This window comes from Desmodus rotundus, chromosome 8 (assembly GCF_022682495.2).
Source record: "Desmodus rotundus isolate HL8 chromosome 8, HLdesRot8A.1, whole genome shotgun sequence".
Lineage (NCBI taxonomy): Eukaryota > Metazoa > Chordata > Mammalia > Chiroptera > Phyllostomidae > Desmodus > Desmodus rotundus.
Genome location: NC_071394.1, coordinates 122752920 through 122770884, shown reverse-complemented (window position 1 = coordinate 122770884; position 17965 = coordinate 122752920). Strand labels below are relative to the sequence as shown.

Sequence of the window (17965 nt, the reverse complement as noted above, 5' to 3'; positions counted from 1 at the left end):
TATTTTATTATATATAGCATATGTATGGTGAACCTTTCTCTCAATTGTCCCAAACTGTATACACAGATAATCTATTCACACACACACACACACACACACACAGTCCTGCCTAAAATTACGTTGGCTCCTCAAATCAACTATAACCAGAAGATGGGCGTGTTCAACAGTCTATGCTCCTTTTGCTGACAGCCCCGTGCTGAACACCTGAGGAGTACTTTTTGCTTGGCAAGTTTTAAGAATGTGGGTTTTACCCCACTTCCAAGTACGCCAGGACAATTTCTGATCCAGTGGGTTCTGCGGTTCTGGAGTTTTGTTGCTGTCATAGTTTTAACAATCATCTTAGCATAAACATTGTTGAATTGAGTTCTCTGTTTCATTTTCAAAGTAAATGCACATTAGGATGTTGTAAGGAAACCAATGGGTACTGGTGAAAGAATAGTTTTGGGGGTCCTTCTTGCTTCTGTCATCACTTCAGATTCTATAAAGATTAGCTCTTGTTTTCTTAACCTTAAGGGAAGAGCCACGGCTGAGCGCCAGGAGAAGCGGGTTTCAGTGTTGGGCTTCTGTGAGGTGAGTAGGTAAGAAAGACCAAGACATGAGTCTCAGTTTTTACTCCTGTAAAATGGTTTGGGTTTATCTACCTAGAATGTGGTAAGATACATAAATAAAAATTTAAAAAGTATCATTACTGTATGGAAAAACTTTTTAAAAATGTTATATTAAGAATGCTGTTATAGAAGGCACATGCGTGTTTCATTTTGAAAATTAAGTGATAAATTACACATTTGATACTCAAAGTCTCATAAATAATTTCAAGTGGGGAAAGGAATACAACAATATAGTCCTATGATTTACCTTTCTCATCCATAGAAACTTATGGCCTCTGAAGTATGTGAGAATAATAATATGAGAAAATATAATATTGGAATGGAGTTGGACCAATGTTAACAGGTAAGTCTTACTTTGAGCCTGAGTATTGATTAAAGTTGTTCAGTAAATAAAACTTCATTGGTTTTTCTGAGAGTAATGCAATTCTGAGTTAGGTTTCTGGACCTTTGACTTCAAGCAGATGATTTCCAATGCTGTTCCTCTAAAAAGTACAGAGTAAATTTATCACGTTCAACAACAATAGGATGCCAACCAGCCACCCATTGATTTCCAGGAGGTGCTTGATCTTCGGAGAATTGCTAAGCAAGCATCCATATCAGGATGCTGTTCTGGTGCTACTCACAAGGGAAAGAAATACAACAAAGGTGGGAGGAAATGTGGGTTTTTTACTGTTTGTTTTGGTATAAACACAATTAACCACCTTCAGGGAGTGAAATGCCTGAGGGTCAAAGAGTAAAGATTCCTGCTTTAAACCTTAGTCTCTTTGGGAAACAAAGCAGAATAGGTATCAGGTGATTCTGATGTACTGCTGCCCATGTGCAGGGGAAGGATCCACCATCCTACCTCTTAGTGCAGTAATTGTCCACCACGTCCAGATTCTTAAAGTCACCTGGGCTCAACTGCTTCACCTAGCATGAAGCTTCATTTATACTAAAACACGTTTTATGGTTCTTGTGATTCACCTAAAAGCCAGCTCAGTTAATTACCCCTTCCAGAACAGACAGGTAGAGTACTTTAGTCACTAATACCACTCATCACACCAAGCAAACACCTTGGTCCGCACATCTTGGGAATCAGGGCATTGAGTTCTTAAGCACTGGTCTCTCATGGTGTCACCCCTAACTTCTGCCTTTGGGCCAGTGTTGTTTTACAGTCTCTCCTTCAGTGGATTTGCTATTTCCTTTCTTTGCTGGGTACTTTTAGAGTAGGGGATTTAAGGCAATGATGGTGGGTGGATGTGAAAGACAAAAGAAAAAAATATTCAAGAGATGACAACCTTTTGACTTGAAAATTATCTGAGACTAGCTCAACGGTTACTCTGACAGATGCAAAGACACTCAGGTGCACACGTGGCTTTTCAGGGGACTGACGCGGGCCCTTCGGATGATGCTAGCTCCAGCACAGGGTTTCTAGTCTCCAAATGCTATACCCTGAACACAAATCCTTTCTCTAGAATGAAGAAGAGAGGGAGCTGAAAATAATTGTCTAATAGAAGAACAGTGAGCTTCTCCTGGCTAAATGCACAGAAAAATAAGCAAGAGAAAATGTAGATCAGAAAGAGAGACAGAGAGAAGAAAACCTCATATAAACACAGGCTCTTATATTTGTTGCATGTAAATATTTTTTTATAAAATCACTGTACCCATTTTTAGCCTCAATCCTGAATATGAAAAAAAGCAACATTACAGAGAGTAAATACATTATAAACATCACTTGGGGGGCAAAAATAGCACAGACCCTAATACATCTGCCCCAGATTTCCAAGAGGCTCATTTGGTTTTGACACCTAACCTGACAGGTAACGAAGAACTCCAACAGAAAACATCTAAAAGTGCTAGAGAATGGAACCTATTTCTGGCAATATATGGGGGAAAGGGAACTTGCACTAAGGGCTGAAAACACAACCTGGCAGATGTCAACTCAAAAACTCCATTCATTGTCCACCAGAAAGCAATCAAGTCTACAAGAGAGCAGGTCTCAAACATGGGTACCAACATTCAGGACTATGTGATTGCAACATCTGTGCGTGTTAGAATAATGCGTTATCTGTTCCAGTGGAAATTGCACCAGTCTGCTTGACCTGCGGGCTTTTCTGTTATGGCTTTATAGAGAAAGAGGAGATAAACAAATTAAAAGAAAATAGTTCATGGCTTGCCTAGTTCACCATCATTGTGTCCCTCCCTGCCTTGTGGAATCTGAAAAGTCATAGAAAAGCCAGAATGGAGGATTAAAAACCACACTAGCGATAACGAGGAGTATGTGATGGAGAGGGAAGAGATAAAGAATTGGAGGACAGTGGATTTTCGTTTCTACTAGTGTTCAGAATAGGAAACACATGTGCCAACCATCAGATATGGTGGGCAGCTGATAAATTTTAAAATGTGTTTTGCCAGCAAAGTAGAAAACAGCCACAAGACCCAATGATTCTGAGGCTTTGAGGGCTCTTGACCACGACCCACTTCAAACTCCCCTGCGGATAAATAAGTAATTTGAGGCCCAGAAAACTGCAGTACTCATTGTCCCTGAGATAACAGCCCAGCTCCAGTCCCAGATCCCCCAGGTCTCCACTCTGACCTTCTCTCTAGTTCTGCTGCACATGGCCTTGAGTAGAGGGAGGCCTCATCTCCATCCCTAACCATGTCCCAATGTCTGATGAGCAGAAAATGAAGAGCTTCACCCACGCTGCTTACTTGACACGAAAGTTCACGTCAGAGACATGGCATTCCTAAAAATTGCAATTTATACAATGTGCCAAGCACACTATAAAACAACGAAATTATAACACACAAATGTTTTAAGAGAATGCTTAAGACTGTTTTTTTTTTCCATTTAATAGGTACTTTGCTTATAAAAGTGGCTTTCTCTGTACTCAAAAGATACCTGGGTTCAAGAGAGACAGCTCCAAATTTCCATAGCAAATAACTACTCATTTCATGCTTTTGGTGACTCAATGGGACCATAGAAAGATATTAAGATGGAAGCAAACAATTTTTTTTAAGGATCAAAAACCACTATCCTTCTTTTAGAGCTAGAACTCAGACATCATCGAATTCAAAACTCTCATTTTACGAGTGAAGAAAACTGGGACGGCAGATTTTTAAATGCCTTATTTCAGGTCACACAGCTATTAAGTAAAGCACTGGGTCTTAGAGGCGGGATTTTTGTTATTTTAGAAGCCACAATAAGACAAAAGTCTACAAACCAGCAAAAGAAACAAAAAGACAATTATCCTGCATATGTCATTGTTGTTTTAAAATGTCTGCTATTTTTAGCTGGAGTTATATTTTGACATAAAATGGTTTGTAATCACATGGAGTGCTGATGGAAGGAAAAAAATATGTTTTAGGAGCTATGTTAAAGATCAGAGAATAAATCCACTTTATTGCCTGAATTTTAGAAACTTTCTTGGTCCTCAGACAATCTTCTACAGATAAATGCCACTCTACTGCTGATAAGAACAAGAGATAAATCACACTGTGCATTTTAAATGTCATATACTTGGAATTTTATACTGCGCTCTTATAAATGAGTCCGTAAGAGAAAAAGAAAATGCCAAATAAATGCAGACATGGGGCTTACATTCTTGTGCTGCTGGTCTTGTTGATGATCACAGATTTCCCTGTTTGATCCACATTGTGGTCCAACCCAAAGTAAGCCGCCACACGGTGGACAAGCATCCTCTGATAGGATGACATCTGAGGGAACTTTTTATAATGATTACTAAAAGAGAGTACCCAAAAAAGTGGAATCAGAATTTTTGCTTCTGGCCCGAAGTACATTGTACAGGCACACACACAAACCCATTTCTCTTTCATCCAAACCACTTCATCTCTGGCATCAATTCATGATCCCATTTTGAGACAAATTTTCCACTTAACTATAGAGACTTATCGATTACGCTACAATAAATATCTTTGTTTCAGTGGGGTACATTTCTGTCGCCAGCGGGAATGTGATGTCTGTTGGAGAGCGTTCTATTTTAGTCCATGGTACCTGATCAGCGGAGCCAGGCACAGGACAGATGATGTGACATAATATGGAACTGCAGATGCCTGTCTGGAGATGTGTCATTACACGGTTTACACTGACGGCAGCACAATCATTTCCAGGCATAACCGACTGCAGCCAGCTGGAGCCCATTAAAAAACTATAATATAAATGAAAAGGGTCGCTTCTTGTTACAGCTACTCTATGCTAATCAGTGGCCCCCTGTTTATAGCCACTTTGTCAGGAATTTAACAAGCAGGAGTTCACATGGTCCAAGCAACAATCCCCATTAGCATATACTTCCTAACTCCAATAAAATCGCCATGTAGCCAATCAGCAAACATACTAAACAACATTTTATCTATCCCCGAATCTGTCCAGGATGAATAATTAAACCTAAATACCAAACTAAGATACACCACGTAAATTACCCAGCGTTGCAATTTAACATACTTGTTGTCACCAATGAAATCGATAATTTCCTGCTCCATTTTCAAGAGTATCATCCTGTCCCTGCAAAATAAATGTGAAAATGAAAAGGTTTTTATGTACTTTCCATTGCCAAAGACCTGAAAAGTTTATCTGGATGTATGAACAGACTGTTTTAATGCATGTGGCTCCAAACCTGTATCTAACTCTTCTGTGGAATATTTTGTCCAACACATATCATTCGACTTAAAATGATTTCTCATCTCATTGATTAAGTATGTTGTAACATTGAAACTTTTACAGTTTTAATGTTAATTAGGCCATGCAAGGTATTATGCCTATAAAACACATCAAATAAATGTTATATTTAAAATTAATTGGAAGCTGGAACAAAGCAAGACCCAAATAGATGGTTATATAACTGCATTGAAGTATAATTGGTTTATTTGATACTGACTTTTTCCCTCTATTTTCCCCCTTAACCAGTGTATCTTTGTGACCAGGAAAGCAGAATTTGTAAACTATGATTTATTCACCCAGGAATTAAGACTATCTACCAATAGTGCACATAGAAACTATTAACAGAAAAGCGAAAATACAAGAGGTAGTTTGAGACATCAGAGGTGTCAGCACTTTACAACTACTTCCTGAGAAGTATTTGGGTTATTGACCTTGATGGGAATATTCCATTTGACTCTTCTAAAAATCAGAGATTTGTTTAAGCATTACCTGGAATTGTTCTTTAACGTGTTAATCAGAAACTCATGCAAGTCTATGCCTGTGGAATCCGTGTACTCTTGGCTGCAATCTGAAACAAACAGCACGATCGCGTTGTCAGCAATGACGGCGGTGGCAGGAGGGGGAGTCGAAAAGGTTGTCCCAACCTTCCCAGTTTCCCTCCTGCTCAGGTAAATTTTAGGTGAAGCTATTCGCGTGAAAGATACATATTTCAAAACAAGCAATCTGGCAGTATATCGTCAGAAGGAAAATTGGATTCAGGGATTGAGAACACCCAATAGATCCTGAATATGGAAGGACCCAGCTGTCATGGGAGGGGGGAGGGGAAGTAGGCACAGTCTGGGTGGGTGGTGGGCGGAGTCAAATATCACGTGTTTATTCTGTGCTTGAAATCAGCAAGGGCACGACCTCCAAGTGGTGGGTAGTCTCAGCCCACAGAGAGAGCTCTCAGGAGTGTGCGATCCCATGGAACCCTCTCACTCTTAAAACAGAGGAGGCAAAAAATGAAAGCTCTAAGAATAAATATGAATCAGTGCAAAATACAGGAGGATACTAAGTATTTCCAAGTCTTTCAAAATCTTCTGATACTAGCTAAAGCCTAATTTCTAAAAGCATTTTGGGGACGTGTACTTCTTTACTCTGTGTACACCTTGGGTTTTACATACTCAGCCGTGAAGACAAGTATTCTAAGCAGATACGCCATCACAGAGCATGACATGGGAAGCAGGCATCATTCCTCAGCTGATCCAACGCCCTGTTCCTTCTCAGTAATTAAAAAAATGTCTATTGCAAAAGCATTTATTCATGGCATTCTTCATGTCAACTTAGTTTTGTTTTCACCTTTGCTTTCTTGTTTTTCTTTTAGTTTTGTGCAATTCTATATAGGGCAACAATTTGAGAAGTCCAGAGAGTAGGTTTGCAGGCTTAGAAGGAGGGATGTTTTGGGAAAACTTTATTGAGGTGGAACTCTCTATATTTTAAGTGAGATATTATGTGGCAGTATATGGGCTGCACAGACCCAATTCATCTGCACCAGGTAAAATGTTGTGCATTCTCATCGCCATTGACACACACACCTATGCTTTGGGGAGGACATCACGTATGGGCGGAGAACTGCTAATCCACTCTCTGTCCTTTAAGATAAACATGACAGTTCAGATGCAAAACTGGCTATCGTTGCTGTTCATCAATCCAACTTAATGGGACTAATAAAGCTGAAACAAGAGCAGATTTATATTCACTGCTTGTACAAACTTGTCTTTGAAACTAGGAGATCCGAATGAAAATCCAGAAAAATATGTGATCCTAAAAAATAACTTTTCTGGCTACACAAATAATGACACCATGAATGGGGGGAAAAAATCAAGTTCACGTTTTTACACACACACACACACACACACAAAGTTAAATGCAAAGTTTGGTGGGAGGTGAATAGCATGTAAAACCTAGAATGTATTCCGTGACTCTTCATGTGTCCAAATTGAGTAAGTTAAGGAAACATTTTTACATTCACCTTTTGATAACATTCTGATCTTGGGTTTTTCAGAGGATTTATCTTTGTTTTTATCCTTTTCTTTTTCTCTTTCAGTGTCATCTTTCCTAGATTTATCATCCTCTTGCAGGCTGGGGAAACTGGAAAGCTGTAAATGAATTGATTCCTGTTGGGGAAAAAATATAATAATTTAGGGCCAGATTTAATAATTTCTGTCTGGTTTCCATTTTGCATAGAGGTTATTAAGTACAGGAAAATGAAAGCCAGGTACAGATTTCCTTTTCTCTTAAATGGTAAAAAGCCTGTCAGAAAAAAAAATAATTGCCCTTTAAGGTGAATTCAAGTTCAGAAGCCAATGGGAGGTCATGAGAAACATCTAGTGCTAAAACTTTGCCTTTTGATTGTTAACCTTCAGCAAGTTACTTTCCTGTAGATCACAGCTCTTATTTTCTCTACAGGTTTATCTTAATCACCTAGGAAAAGATTCTTTACCAGTAAGCTTGCAATACAGCCGGTGTCATCTCTCAAAGAAAGAGAGGCTTCTACAGCTCTTTCCTATAATTGCATGTCAGAATAAATTGGCACAAATACAAACAGACAGATGTTACGAATCATAATTACAGATAGAACAGACATAAATAAAGGCCCTAATAGCCAATTTACAATAAAAAGTCTATGTTAGAACTGTATCAGCAGTGATCTTTACTACTCAGAAAAATCAAACTATATAATAGCAGGAATCGTAGGTATGGATTATTGTCATACATTGTTTACAAATGCCCTTAATAAATCATCATAATATATTGTACAATAAGCATCGCCTTGTAGAAAACATAGGGAATAGAACATTTTCCGTCAATTATATATAAATGTTTAAGATTATTTTAATTTTAGTATCAGTCCATCCTTTGCAAAATGTAAGATTCTCTTAGACTGATACTTCACATGCTTGACCATGTCCAGTGTTTGGGCCGAATGCACTTTTGTATTTATTCATTTTGCACCCAGAATGAGTCATTTTGTATTAAATCATATATATCAGTCATTTGGCTGATAGCATGTCCACTGTTTTGAAGAAGAATGAACCAAATTATGTTTTTTAGTTTTATGGAAAACCTGCACTATGATTAAAATTATGACAAATTAGCCAACACTGAGCCCACATGATCTTATGTAAGAGATCATTTGATGGGAAAGCTTTCTTCTACAAGTGACATTAAAATGCATGACGTCGGGGAGAAAATATTCCCAATGACTAATGGTGTTTTTCACTAAGAACTAAGCTAGTGCTCATCTACATGTGACTAAACTGACGCCTGTACATCCTCACATTATGGCCAATCCGGGATTCTTACTGGCTCTTGGTTGACTTGTCTAATCTAACAGGCATAAAATCAAAGTCCTTCAGAGCTACGCTTCTTTTGTGGGAGGGGCTCCGCTGTGAATTCATGGCTGGTATGAAAAGTCACCATGGGGGGAAAGACGTGCTACAGAAAATGGAACAAAATGCTTTCTCGCGATACATATTTTTCTCAGCTGATTTCCTGATATTTAACATGTATACCCTGGGAATGAACATATACAAAATATGTAACACTGAGTGTAATTTGATTATAGGGTCTTGTCACTTGATTTAGGACAGAAATGTTTTAGTCTGCAAAGCTTCAGGCAGGTTTTAGGGTTTTGATTTGTTTCTACTTGCTAAGCAAACAGCTGGAACATTTCTGGTTCAGGAGACAGGGCCGGGGTGGGGAAGAATCAATTGGACATTTGATCAGGTGGGGAAACTGAGGGTACCAGTCCATGAAAGTGGTCTCATTGCTTCTTCAAAACCAGTTGAACCATCCAGCCTCCATAAGTTTGCATCTAAAACCAAAGAGGCTTGGAAACATGAATGTAAGAGCAGAGGCTACTGGACATCATTTACAAAAAAGTGGACAAACTCGGGTGTGGATCCAGACTACGCTCAGAAAAATACCTCTCTGTTCTATACATAAATACACATCATGGTGTTGAAAGAACACACAAAAGTGCTATAAAGTTGGTAAAAAACAATCTGTTATTTTTTAATATTTTTATTGATATGCTCAATAATAAAATACAGGTGTTAATAAATACATTGGTACAGGATAAGTTTATGTCCAACAACAGTAAAAGAATGATTCAAGTTGCAGTAATACACTGATAGATAAAGAGTATAACATTAGAAAAGCAAAACTCCTTTAACTTAAGGACAGACTGAACCATCAACTATGGGTCTGAGATCAAGTAATACAGGTAGCAAGAGTTTTTCCCACACAGGAAAATGAAGGCAGTTTTCCAAATACTGGGAATATACAAACATTGGAGAAGCAATACAATCCACACACTATACTCACACCCTGGGATTCAGATCCCACACTTTGTAAGTGCCGGCGGTAGCTAATGAAGGCATTGCATATGAGCTCAAAGGTCTGCTTCTTTATTCTCTAAAAGACTAGCATGGCCACTTGCTTATATGTGTGTCTGGGTATTTTCTAGCAGCCCCCTGCTCCCACCACCCCTCAGCCAGTCCAAAGAAAAGCTTGCAAGCTCTAATTCTCTCCTACGAAGCTCATCTAGGTTACTGAGCTTGGAACCAGCAGGAGCAAAGCACCGTTTGCATCTTATTTCTCTGCACCAATGGTATGGAGAAACCAGACTTAGGTCCAGGATGGGCATTATGATACAGATGATCTCCTAAAAAATTTCCTCCTGGTACCTTGCCAAATGAGATCAAAATCAGAATATGTCTATAAAGGCTGCCCTCCTCTGCCCTGCATTGAAGTAGGGACAACTGGGGTATTCCTTCTCCCAGAGTCTCTCACTCTGCAGAGTTAACACATTGTGTGCAGTGCATTACAAGCCATCAGTCGACATTTGAATAATACAAGCCGTGATTTTCACATGATTCCCTCTTTTCAATCTCCGTTAAAAATAGAAGCACAAATAAAATGCTGAAGAAAAGCCACACATTTCTCAGAACCCAAGGAAAATAAAGCTCGCAGATGACAGACAGTGAAGGCTACGGAAAGGTAGCCTGTCCATGCCTTTCGACATGAGTGGCAGGTTGAGAAAATGAGGCTAGGAAAAAAAACATACTCTTAGGACAAAATCTATAAGGAATTTGTTTTTGGTCCTTTTAAAGAAAGTGCTCTCAGTGCTCTCTGTAACCATGAGGAGAATTTAGAGGATTTCAATTAAAGTACAAAGAGAAAAGCAAACCAAGACCCAACAAAAATAATGATATCTTAAATCAATTTTCCCTCCCCTGGGCTCAGATAAATCATTTTGCTTTTGTCTTGACTGCTCCCAGCCCCTGATAAAATAAGGGAAATAGCAGCAGCAAGACTATTTTAATAAAAGCTAATATGTTGCCTAAAAGGCAAACAAAAGTAAATATGATGTAAAGTTTCCCACTTTGCCACAAAAGGGTTTTGTTGGAATTTCCATTTTTAGAGCCTAATAGTTTTGCTGTAGGTTAGCAACAATTACTATAAGGATAGGCAGCAACATATTAATAATATTAACTGAAATTCACCATCAGCTCAGATTCATTTCTGAATAATTTTTCCAGTATTGAGACATCTCCACTAAAGGCTATAGAAGTATTTCTGCAAAACTCAATGCATCTTTTTCACTCTTTCTAAAGCCTGATGATAGCTGAGGGTTACGTTTCTTATAGGCAAATGTATTTGGGGGTGAGGGGTGAGAGGTAAGAATCTTCCATAAGGAAGCAGATGGGGCATTTAGGGCTATATTTGGTTCAGTCTTATCAACAGAGAGCCTTTGAGGGAATTCAGCACTACCGGGCTTACTTTTTAAGTTTTAATCTAAAATTCTTTTGAATTCCTTTCCATTTGCAGTTTTCAGAGGGTCTGGAAAAAAACAAACGTAATACTCTGTGACAAACTGCGATACTAGTTTTGCATGTCTCATAAGCAGGGGCTAAAACCAGAAAGTGATTTCTGTCTTCCGTTACGTTTTTTCTCCCCCGACACACTGTCCGATGCCAGATTACTACCCATGCACACACAGTTGGGCCCCCTTCATGCAGGTAATGATAGTAACAGGGGGTATACCTGATCCTGGAGATTCTCCCCTCCGGGCCTGGCCGAGGACTCTTCACAGACAGCGAGACTACGAGTCAATTTACCTTTACCTGCTCCTGACTTGGAAGGGGAAAGAAGAGGGGTGGAAAAGAAAAAAAAAAGGAAAGAAACAGAAAACATTCTCAGGCCGTCATATCATTGCCACCTTCAACATGACACCCCCAAATTCACATGACACCCCCAAATCAGACCTTCAAACTGAGCTCCAGATGAGCCGCTCAGTGCTGTCTACATTGGCTCAAACTGTCAGGCCCCCGTGTTGGTGGGGACAAAGCTGAGGGGGGTGTGAGTGGATGGATCTGAGGGACACTTTCAGCAAATCGTGCCCACCATGTTGCGCTGCTGCCATTTCATGAAAATGCCAGAAAGAAAAGGGGGCAGGAAATAGGGGCTGCAAAAATGAAGTTTGGAAGCGACTTAACTGAGAAGATGCGTAAAACACATGATACATGTGTCCCAACCACCAGCCCCTGTTTCCTTCAAGGCGGAAATCAACTGGGAGAAACGCATTCACCCCGAATTTAACGTACAATGAAAACAAAGCAAGCAGCTGTTTGTTTTGTAAAGCACTGTCAGATCTGCACGTGTGAATGTGGGATGACACATGCACGTTTGCAGACTTGTGAACCCGAAATGCTCCCGTGAAAAAGCATTCAGAACGAGAAAGGAAGGCGGACGTGGACATGACCCCATTAAAAGCAGACAGCACCAGTACGGCCCAAATCCACCATAGTATCTCCACAGAGCCCTCTGAATTGTTGGCAGATCCTTGAACTCAGATGTAAAATATGCAACTGACATCCGTGATACCAGGTCTACACAGTCTCTCCAGAACCCTACCTTTGACTTTCTTCTCTCTTGGTTCTGAGCCGCCAGTCGCCTCTGTATGTTAGAAATAAAATGAAGCAAAATAAAACAAACAAACAGTAAATAACAACCAGAGAGAGAGAAGACGAGAGAGAAAGAGAGGCAAAATGTGTCACTATTGCAGAGAAATCAACAGTAACATCAACAAAGACATTCTGAGTGCTGGGAGGACTCTCCCTTCCCCTGTTCCCCCAAATAACCATTGAACTTGTAGCTTTCTCTCCTTTAGAAGCTATTAGAGAGAAGAAAAGCCAACCTTGAAGGCTTTAGGCCATTGTATGGTTATCTGCCTTTGCTTACTGGTCTATAAAAAGAGTTAACACTTTTGTAGTTTGGGTCAAAGAAAATCCATACCAGCTATTCGCAAATACGGTTTGCTTTTCCTCTACTAAATCTTTTTTTTCCCCCCGCAAAACTCTTGATATATTTAATCATGCCACTTTTTCAGTATCGTCAACCACCCTCACTTCCAATCTCCCCCATCCTCCTTGTAGTTCTCTCTCTCTCTCTCTCTCTCTCTCTCTCTCTGTCTCTCTCTCTCTGTCTCTCTCTCATCTCTGGTTGAGAATTCTAGGGCTTAGTTGGTTTTCCAATAAGAATCAAAACTTAGCCTGCCTAGGAAGATCAGCAGATTTCTTTGACTTTGACTTTTCCTAGTCTGTCATGAGGGGAGTCTTCATCTGTCCCTGGAATAGCAAATCCACTTTTAAAACTCAGCTTGCCTACGGCCACCTTGGGAAAAGCTTTCCACAAACTCCTTGAGGTGGTCTAGAAATTAGTATGGAGATGCTGTGTGCAAATTTAGTCATTAAGTATGTTCTTTGGATATTTTTCATTTCAAATGGCATTTTTGAGCACGATTTAGTGAAGAAAAAACAGATTACCTTTACAGATTTCCTATTCAGTTTACTAGTCAAACTGGTTTGTTTTTTTTTAAAGAAAGAAACAAACCTTCAAAGTAGCTTAACAATGAAAAGAAGGAACTGTATACAGTGGTCTGAGAAATAGTTTCCCTGAGGCTTACCTGCAGTTCCAGCTTCTCTTCTTCATCCAGACTTTCCGACTTAACAATGCCATTCTCCGGAGTGGCTCTTTCTTGCTCAGTCCCGCCTTCCTCCACTATGGCCTGATTCAGGTCCCCTGGCTCAGACATTCTTTCAGATGCAAATTAAAATAGCAAGGTTTGATGCCCTGCAAGGTTACAATGTCAGAAAGTCAAGTTAGAGCCAGGTGAAGTATTTAACAAGGTTTTTGAGATGTTGCATTTCTCCTCGTATATCAAATTCAAATGAGCAGCCTGGGCATCTCTGCCAATTTCATACAAAAGGAGAATAAAACAAGATCACATCAAGTACCCAAAGCAAGCACAAGAGGCAGATTAGGTTGCCCTCTCCACACCCCCATAAACACAGACACTTGTGAACACACCTTGCCATCCACATGGGTAAACAAATAAATGGAGACACATACAACAGTCCCTGTGCCCCACTCCAAAGTAGCAGGAAGAGAAAAAGAGTATTTCTCCAACTCTTGAACCGATGACCCCTGCACGGCTGAGTCAGGAGGTGGTACTGGTGTTCTGTAGCCGCTTTAGGGTGACTCAAAAATTATCCACCAGCTTACTGTAGACATACTTTTCTAGGCATGAGGAACACAGAGCACTCTACAAGGGGCAAAAAATTAATTTAAGGGGTCATAATCCAGTACAAATATAGGATCTAAGTTGCACAATAAACCTTTCAGAGCCAACGCTTTCAGGCTGCAAACTGACAGCGACGTTATTCAAAGCATAAGCCCTCTCCCAAGCTGGTGCCGCAGGGATCCCGTGGAAGCAAGTCTCTGGCAGCAGCTGCGAGGAAGTTATCACACCGAACCGTGCTACTCTGGGCTCAAATACACTACTGCACAGACGCGAGAGATGGCTTTCAGAGTTCAAGCCTGTTTGTTATTTATTCATTTTTCTCCAACCCCTGACACTTTCCCTTCTGATAGGCTGTCAAACAGGGCTCATGAATAATTTAGCATTTACTTTCTCCTCGGTGTCTTTTTTTTAAGATGTGAGGGAAAAAAGGAGGGAAGAAAGGAAAGAAAGAGAAAGAAAGAAAAATGGGAAGAAGGAAGGAAAAAGAAAAAGAGAGAAAAAGACATTGTAGCCTAGAAAGTCAGTTTTTTTCACAAAAATTCCCAAGCAGTGACTGTTCTGCTCCCAGTCATTACAAGGGTAATTATTATTGGACAAATCAGCGTTTGGAAATGTTCCTTTGGGAGTGTTTAATTACCATTTGCTAATTCAGTATCTTTATTTCCAGCAGGATATAGGAAATATGAGAAAAAGCTGAAACACGGCAATTTCTATTGCAAATTTCCTAAGATCCACCGTGACAAGACAGATGGTGTCTAATGATATCTTTAAAAGGCTCATTTGGCAAAGGATTGTGGGAACGAAAACGGAAAAGTTTTCTTAAAGGATGGTGGTTTGAGTATGTGACTGACTAATGAGCACTGCTTTTCGGTTTGGGAAGGTTTTAGGCGGTTCCATCCCATGTATTTTGACATATTTCTCTTCTTCCCATGAAACTGGGTATGTATGTAGTTAAACAAAATCAAAAGTTCTGTTTGCCAATAACAAACAGTGTGTTTCTCAATGTACTGGGTAGAGAGGGAGGAGATGGGACTTCTGTTGCCTGAAACTTTTTTCCAGAGCATTTCAATAAAAAATAGATCGCGACCAGATTTACAATGGAAAACGGAATGAACAAATTGAGTTCAATTGTACAAACGAGAAGCCAGCTGAGTCTCTAATACAGATCCTGTCTGTTCTGTTTACATCCAATGAACTGCTCTATGCAAACAGGCACATTTATGTAACAATAAAAAATACAGAGGAGAGGACAGCCAGACAAGATTTTTTACCTTTTGTGCAGAATTCCTGCTGTAGGTCTTGGCGACTCACTAAGCGGCTTCTGTCGTTCTACGCCGGGAAAATCCACACAAGTGATCAGAGGTAACTGGAGTCCCATGTCCCCATTAACAGTTCGGAACGCCCATGTCCGTGCGATTCCCTTACACAGTTTGACACATCGTCAACCTGAAAAAAGATGAAACGTCAATAGTAAGAATTGCAATAATCATGGTAGGGTGAAGGACGAAAGAAAGAAGACCGGGTTTCTAACACTAATGACCAGCTTCCAGCAAAATCACGTTCACAGCTTGATCCAGCTCCACCTGTCTCAAGCTGCCTGCTTCTTCTCTAATGAAGGCTACAGCCGGCTGTTCAAGTCAGAACGGCACCCACGCAAGGAGCTAAAATTAACAATTGCATTATGCACTGAAGATTACTCACTTCAATTTTAACCTTTTTTAGTGAAATCTCTCACTTTATATTTTAAAAAAAAAGAGCTTGTGCGTTTGCCTCAATGAGAATCCAGATCACCTATGAGCAAAAGTCTGCCTCTTTTTTAACCAAAGCCTTTGTCTTAATTATAGATTAATATAATATACCTTAATGTTGTTTCTGACTCCTTTCTTTATGAAAGTTATCCTAATGAAGCGTATTTAATGAGGCATTATCTGTAAAGTAAAGATGAGCAAGTTCTCGATGGCATGTCTGACAGCTCTTTCCTCTCCGTTTACAGTTTGGGAGGAAACACCCCTAATATTCTCATGGCAGGGTGAACACAGTCCCTCCGGACCCCTCCCTCCCCAGCAGGATTGCCACCGCCAGCTGGGCATTCTGTTTGACAGCAAAGACACGCTGTCAGAGGGATTCAACAGATTTGCAAACTTTGGGCTGGTTGAAAACAATCCATGCTATAATGTGTACTTTCTTTTTCTCACTACTCCTACAGGAGCAGAGGCAAAGACAGCTTGAATGCAAACACAGAGATGGATCACTAATAGCACTTGCCAAAACCAAGCGGCATCAGTCTCCTTTCGCTGCAATTCTGCTCTGTTGCACACCTGCTAAATCCAACAGCACACGCTCCTCTTCCATCACGTACCCATCTTTGAAAACAATCAATGCATCTCAGTTATGCAGTCTGAAGTTCAGAAACCCTCTCTGCCTCCTCCTCGTTGCCTCCCTCCCAAGTTTCAACGAGCACAGCTGGTCCTCACGGGATTTCACTGTGGCTATGTTAACAGCCTATTGGGTTACAACGCCATTTGTTGTGTGAGAGAAAAACAACTTTTGAAAATGCAATGGCTTACACAGTCAATCACTTCCAGCTTTATCTATGTCTTATTAAAATGGATAATTTGGCTTTGAAATATGTTTCTTTTGTTCTTAAAAATTATATAGCTCATTGAGAGATAAGCAAATATGCATTTAGCACAAAAACGAATGGTTCATCGACAGTAATTTTAATTTTCCTGCTTTGACCAGTTTCACCAGAACTACTATGAGTAACACTCAATACTAAATAGAAGTCACTACAGCTTAAAATCAGAGTCTATTTAAGTAACCAGCCATCATCTAATATGTCTTAGAATAGGTACCAGTAATGGATGGAATTACCAAATGCTTTTTGAATTCTGTTTCCTTTTCCCAAAGAAAATGAAGTTGTCAATGATCAGCACAACCTCTTTGCCTCCTTTCCCTGATCCTCATATTTGTACAGTGGCCTTTAATCCAACAGGTGAACGTCAATGCAGTTATCAAATCCAAACCTAGTTGCATTACTCCAGCCCCTGTAGGTGGATGCAAGATATACTTCTTCCCATGGAGAAAGAACAAACCGATATCCTCTCAACCAACTCAAAGCATGAGCAGCCTGGATATATGTGTGTGCGTAATTACCAGGACATGTTTTGAAATAGCACTGAGCTCTGAAGCCAGCGAGGTATTATTCTTGCATGCCTGAATCATAAAGTCATCATCTACCAAGATAAAAGCGAATATGGGCATATGGGAATGAGCAGAGAGAAACATATGGATCCCAAATATTTTTGTAACTGATTAAAATTGTTCTCTTTGCTAAGGAAACAGTGCCAGGAAATCAACTCTACTCCAGCTTTCTGTTCGTCAAACTAACCCAACTCTTCCAATGCCATTTAATCTTAATCTATTCCCATTGCTCCCAATTTCCCAAAGAAGCAAACTATTCTAAACAAATATCTTTAATCCAACTTTTAGCTAATAGATGTCCTGGACAAGTGACCATTGTTATAGCTGGAGGAATGGAGGGAGAAAGAGGAAACTCAATTCAAACACACAAAATATGTTACTGCAGTTCTTTCGATGAAAACATTTTCATCATAATCCTGAGCAGCGATTTTCAACCTTTTTCGTCTCTTGGCACACATAAACTGATTCCTAAAATTCTGCAGCACACCAAAAAATATGTTTTTTGTCAACCTGACAAAAAATACGTATAATTTGGATTCATTCACACTGGCTGTTTATTGTCGTGTTAGCTGTTGTCATTTTTTAATTTGACAAGATAAGGGAAAAGCTGTCAATACCCCTGACTAAATAGTCAGGCAGTACATGTTTCAAAAATTCTCGCAGCGCACCAGTTGAAAATCACTGATTTTAGAGGATAGTATTTAGTAAAGGCAGTTAATCGCCTGCAAAACAAGCCATAGGAAATTGATCAACAGTGCTCTCAGCTACTTACAAGGAGGAAAATAAGTAAAATAATTAGCATTTCCCCTTATATTTTTGCTGTTTCTTATTTCTTCAACTGACTTTTCAGTTGAAAAGAGTAGCAAT

The 17965-nt window shown here is 39.8% G+C and overlaps 1 protein-coding gene across 15 annotated transcripts in view; it reads right to left on the bottom strand.

Annotated features, from left to right (window-relative positions):
• ARPP21 (cAMP regulated phosphoprotein 21) overlaps positions 1-17965 on the bottom strand; it is a 147427-nt gene that overhangs the window by 89581 nt on the left and 39881 nt on the right. For 12 of the 15 annotated variants that reach the window (XM_045200139.2, XM_045200138.2, XM_045200146.2 and 9 more), the window contains exons 2-9: positions 15166-15340; positions 13277-13443; positions 12226-12267; positions 11356-11445; positions 7277-7421; positions 5755-5833; positions 5050-5109; positions 4189-4329 (exon numbers count right to left, since the gene is read on the bottom strand). In XM_045200139.2, coding sequence (XP_045056074.2) covers positions 4189-4329; positions 5050-5109; positions 5755-5833; positions 7277-7421; positions 11356-11445; positions 12226-12267; positions 13277-13405 — 686 coding nt within the window. In that variant the 5' untranslated portion in view covers positions 13406-13443; positions 15166-15340. Of the gene's footprint in view, positions 1-4188; positions 4330-5049; positions 5110-5754; positions 5834-7276; positions 7422-9296; positions 11152-11355; positions 11446-12225; positions 12268-13276; positions 13444-15165; positions 15341-15753; positions 15861-16212; positions 16227-17965 lie in introns of those variants that run through there. The other 3 variants (XM_045200140.2, XM_071222113.1, XM_053930317.1) reach the window with 3 other exon arrangements.